Source organism: Dendropsophus ebraccatus, chromosome 2, assembly GCF_027789765.1.
Source record: "Dendropsophus ebraccatus isolate aDenEbr1 chromosome 2, aDenEbr1.pat, whole genome shotgun sequence".
Lineage (NCBI taxonomy): Eukaryota > Metazoa > Chordata > Amphibia > Anura > Hylidae > Dendropsophus > Dendropsophus ebraccatus.
Genome location: NC_091455.1, coordinates 19,692,199 through 19,697,909, shown reverse-complemented (window position 1 = coordinate 19,697,909; position 5,711 = coordinate 19,692,199). Strand labels below are relative to the sequence as shown.

Below are 5,711 nucleotides of genomic sequence, written 5' to 3'. Positions count from 1 at the left end.
CTTGCTGCAGCCATAGCACACATACACAGCCTGCTGTAGTCATAACACACACACACACAGCTTGCTGCAGCCATAGCACACATACACAGCCTGCTGTAGTCATAGCACACACACAGCCTGCTGCAGCCATAGCACACATACACACAGCCTTCTGCAGCCATAGCACACATACACACAGCCTGCTGCAGCCATAGCACACATACACACAGCCTGCTGCAGCCATAGCACACATACATACACACACACACACACACACACACACACACACAGCCTACTGCAGCCATAGCACACATACACACACACACACACACACACACACACACACACACACACACACAGCCTACTGCAGCCATAGCACACATACACGCACACAGCCTGCTGCAGCCATAGCACACATACACACAGCCTGCTGCAGCCATAGCACACATACATACACACACACACACACACAGCCTACTGCAGCCATAGCACACATACACACACACACACACACACACAGCCTACTGCAGCCATAGCACACATACACGCACACAGCCTGCTGCAGCCATAGCACACATACACACACACACACACACACACACACACACACAGCTGCAGCCATAGAACACTGAAGAAAAACACACAATCTTCTCCCAGAGAGAAAACACCACACTGAGGACAGAGGTTACAGCTACACTACTTATGTCTTCTCCTCCTCCTCCTCCTCCTCCTCCTCCTCCTCCTCCTCTATATTACACAGGATATCTTCATATTACACTGCTGCTGATATACAGTCATCCAGCATTCAGGAAGAGAACAACACAGATCTCCCCCCACACAATGGACTCTTCCAGCTCAGAAACAAACTGCTAAATAGTGACCCCAAACTTTTCCCTGACCCCCCTTATGTAATAGGGCCAGTGTCCTATTACTGATATATTCCCTGACCCCCCTTATGTAATAGGGCCAGTGTCCTATTACTGATATATTCCCCGACCACCCTTATGTAATAGGGCCAGTGTCCTATTACTGATATATTCCCTGACCCCCCTTATGTAATAGGGCCAGTGTCCTATTACTGATATATTCCCTGACCCCCCTTATGTAATAGGGCCAGTGTCCTATTACTGATATATTCCCTGACCACCCTTATGTAATAGGGCCAGTGTCCTATTACTGATATATTCCCTGACCCCCCCTTATCTAATAGGGCCAGTGTCCTATTACTGATATATTCCCCGACCACCCTTATGTAATAGGGCCAGTGTCCTATTACTGATATATTCCCTGACCACCCTTATGTAATAGGGCCAGTATCCTATTAGAATGTTGCTCATAATATATATTCATGAGCAAAACTTGTAAAATTCATATCAAAATTTAATTCTAAATTTTTTAAAGCTGGAGTCGGTACATTTTTTTTCCGACTCCGACTCCACAGCCCTGGATGTAACTCAGGATCAGTACAGGATAAGTAATGTAATGTATGTACACAGTGACCCCATCAGCAGAATAGTGACTGCAGCTCTGGAGAATAATACAGGATGTAACTTAGGATCAGTAATGTAATGTATGTACACAGTGACCCCACCAGCTCTAATATAGTAACCTGTGTCTTCTGATTGTCGTCTTCAGGTGCCGGAGTGGTGTCTGGATTACTGGCATCCCTCTGAGAAGGCCATGTATCCCGACTACTTTGTTAAGAGAGAGCAATGGAAGAAGCTTCGTGAAGCGAGCTGGGACCGTGAGGTGCGTGCACTGCGACATGCAGGAGCCCCTACGTATATGACTCTATACTCTGGCTGGGCAATTAATCAAATTAATTTGTTTAATTCGCCCAGAATTTGAGAATCAATTTATCGATTTTCAAAAAAATCATTAGATGCCGTCGTGTGGCTGGGAGGGATTCGCGTTGCTCGCACCCTCCAGATACTGAAACAGAGCCTGAGGAGCGGGAGCGCCCAGCAGCGTCCTATGTCCCCGCCGCTCCCTCCCGGCCGCACATGGAAGTCCACGGAGGCGGCTGTGGGGACTGAAGCATCAGTTGATAGTGTTGCTGCGGTTACTGGAGCTGTACAGCGGGATCGGGGGTCTGCACTGCGCCCCCAGATCCTGCTGTACAGCTCCAGTAACCGCAGCGTCAATATCACCCGATCCTTCAGTCCCCGCAGCCTCCTCCGTGGACTTCCATGTGCGCCCGGGAGGAGATATTCGTCCCGCTATGGGGGCAGGTCAGCAGCGGGGAGTATGTGCCGGCGGGAGGAGAGCGCAAGTGCCTGAGGTGTGCGCTCTGGCAGAGGGGGTACACCGGGTCAGCCCCGTGCTCTGCTCACCCCCCCCCCCCCCGTGTGCCCCATGCTCTGCTCACACCCCCCCCCCCGTGTGCCCCATGCTCTGCTCACCCCCCCCGTGTGCCCCATGCTCTGCTCACCCCCCCCCCCCGTGTGCCCCATGCTCTGCTCCCCCCCCCCCCCCCCCCGTGTGCCCCATGCTCTGCTCCCCCCCCGTGTGCCCCATGCTCTGCTCCCCCCCCCGTGTGCCCCATGCTCTGCTCCCCCCCCCGTGTGCCCAATGGTCTGCTCCCCCCCGTGTGCCCAATGGTCTGCTCCCCCCCGTGTGCCCAATGGTCTGCTCCCCCCCGTGTGCCCAATGGTCTGCTCCCCCCCGTGTGCCCAATGGTCTGCTCCCCCCCGTGTGCCCAATGGTCTGCTCCCCCCCGTGTGCCCAATGGTCTGCTCCCCCCCGTGTGCCCAATGGTCTGCTCCCCCCCGTGTGCCCAATGGTCTGCTCCCCCCCGTGTGCCCAATGGTCTGCTCCCCCCCGTGTGCCCAATGGTCTGCTCCCCCCCGTGTGCCCAATGGTCTGCTCCCCCCCGTGTGCCCCATGCTCTGCTCCCCCCCCGTGTGCCCCATGCTCTGCTCCCCCCCCGTGTGCCCCATGCTCTGCTCCCCCCCCGTGTGCCCCATGCTCTGCTCCCCCCCCCGTGTGCCCCATGCTCTGCTCCCCCCCCCGTGTGCCCCATGCTCTGCTCCCCCCCCCCCGTGTGCCCCATGCTCTGCTCCCCCCCCCGTGTGCCCCATGCTCTGCTCCCCCCCCGTGTGCCCCATGCTCTGCTCCCCCCCCGTGTGCCCCATGCTCTGCTCCCCCCCCGTGTGCCCCATGCTCTGATCCCCCCCGTGTGCCCCATGCTCTGATCCCCCCCGTGTGCCCCATGCTCTGCTCCCCCCCCGTGTGCCCCATGCTCTGCTCCCCCCCCGTGTGCCTCATGCTCTGCTCCCCCCCCCGTGTGCCCCATGCTCTGCTCCCCCCCGTGTGCCCAATGGTCTGCTCCCCCCCGTGTGCCCAATGGTCTGCTCCCCCCCGTGTGCCCAATGGTCTGCTCCCCCCCGTGTGCCCCTTGCTCTGCTCCCCCCCGTGTGCCCAATGGTCTGCTCCCCCCCCCCGTGTGCCCCATGCTCTGATCCCCCCCGTGTGCCCCATGCTCCCCCCCAGTCATCAAGGTTTCATGGGGCCCCATGCTCCTAGCTATGTCCCTGACACTCATCTGTACCTGTACTACTACTACTACTACACCCCTCATCTATTACTGTACTACTACTACACCCTTCATCTATTACTGTACTACTACTACACCCCTCATCTATTACCTGTACTACTACTACTGCACCCCTCATCTATTACCTGTACTACTACTACTGCACCCCTCATCTTTACCTGTAGTAGTAGTACTACACCCCTCATCTGTTCCTGTACTACTACACCCCTCATGTTTACCTGTAGTACTACTACACCCCTAATCTGTACTACTACTAATACACCCCTCATCTATACCTGTACCACCACACCTCTCATCTTTACCTGTACCACTACACCCCTTATCCACTATATCTCCACTACTACACCCCTCATCCACTATACCTCCATTACTACACCCCTTATCCACTAGACCTCCACTACTACAGCACTCATCCACTAGACCTCCACTACTACACCCCTTATCCACTAGACCTCCACTACTACACCCCTCATCCACTATACCTCCCTACTACACCCCTCATCCACTAGACCTCCACTACTACACCCCTCATCCACTAGACCTCCACTACTACACCCCTCATCCACTAGACCTCCCTACTACACCCCTCATCCACTAGACCTCCACTACTACACCCCTCATCCACTAGACCTCCACTACTACACCCCTCATCCACTAGACCTCCACTACTACACCCCTCATCCACTAGACCTCCACTACTACACCCCTCATCCACTAGACCTCCACTACTACACCCCTCATCCACTAGACCTCCACTACTACACCCCTCATCCACTAGACCTCCACTACTACACCCCTCATCCACTAGACCTCCACTACTACACCCCTCATCCACTAGACCTCCACTACTACACCCCTCATCCACTAGACCTCCACTACTACACCCCTCATCCACTAGACCTCCACTACTACACCCTACCTAGATGGAGGCACAAAGAAGATCTCCTGTACTGTATTGGGGCACAGAGTACACATGGCACATAGTTGTCTCAAACGTCATTAAAGGCTACAGGGAGAATAATGTTCTGTTTATTTAGCAAAAAGAGAAAAATCGAGATTGAACTTAAGAATCGTCCAAAAAATCTTGTTCTCATTTGTCTTCAGGTTCAGCAGCTTATGGAGGAGACCCCACCTGACGGTCCAAAGACTGAATCCTTGCCCCCAGCCCGCAGAGAGGGTGACCTGCCCCCACTATGGTGGGATTATGTGACAAGACCACGTGAAAGACCCACATAAGAACAGTGCACAATGGATCACTCTATTCAGTGTGTATGTGACATGCTCAGTATATATTAAATCTCTACACATCTCTGACGGGAGTCATGTCTATTGTGTGTACAACTCCTCATCCCGCCACAGGCTGTTCTGCTGACTGCAAAATCAAGGGTTAAAGGGGTATTACACTCAAACATAACTTTTCATTTGTTACTGCCCATGGTGAAACTAACAATTCCTTCCATACTTATTAGCTATTCAGTCCCCTTCCCCTAGTTCTTCGCTGCTGCTTTCTGCTTAGGACATTGCTGTGTAAGCCTGCCTTTCTTTCTCCCCCTCCTCCCTTCTGAGACGGCTGATGTAAACAAGTCCCTGGCAGGCTTTATCTGTAACATTGTAGCTTCTTTGTAATGCAAGGAGGGATAATCAGTGAGTTCATTAGCAACTTGACCTCAGAGTAACCCTCCCAGCATTACAAAGAAGTTACAGATAAAGCCTGCCAGGGACTTGTTTACATCAGCCGTCTCAGAAGGGAGGGAGGAGACAGAAAGAAAAGCTCACACAGAATTTTGTGTCTCCAGCAGAAAGCAGCAGCTGAAAACTGGGGGAAGGAGACTAAATAGATAATAACAAGTATGAAAGGAATTGTTAGTCTCACCATGGGCAGCAACATATGAAATGTTATGTTTGAGTGGAATCTTCATGTATCGTCATTTCACCACGGGTCACCATATATCGTCCTTTTAGGCCACATTATTGGGTTTCTTCCAATGATAACTTTTCATCACATGGATTCAATAGGGAGCTGAAAAGATTTCCGATTTTGATTTGAAGTCGCTTTGAAGTTGATTTGAAGTTGGTATAAATAGATCATGTGACTCCAGCGTTCAAGGTGACACCCAGAAGACCTGATGCTTCTACCAGCCCAAGATCCTGTGATTTGTCACATAGATCCATATGA

General features: G+C 52.8%; 1 protein-coding gene across 1 annotated transcript in view; it reads left to right on the top strand.

The window, feature by feature from the left end:
• NDUFB9 (NADH:ubiquinone oxidoreductase subunit B9) overlaps positions 1–4,849 on the top strand; it is a 10,294-nt gene extending 5,445 nt beyond the window's left edge. The window contains exons 3-4 of the mRNA XM_069959828.1: positions 1,615–1,728; positions 4,640–4,849. Coding sequence (XP_069815929.1) covers positions 1,615–1,728; positions 4,640–4,771 — 246 coding nt within the window. The 3' untranslated portion in view covers positions 4,772–4,849. The remainder of the gene's footprint in view (positions 1–1,614; positions 1,729–4,639) is intronic.
• The last annotated feature ends 862 nt before the right edge of the window (positions 4,850–5,711 follow it).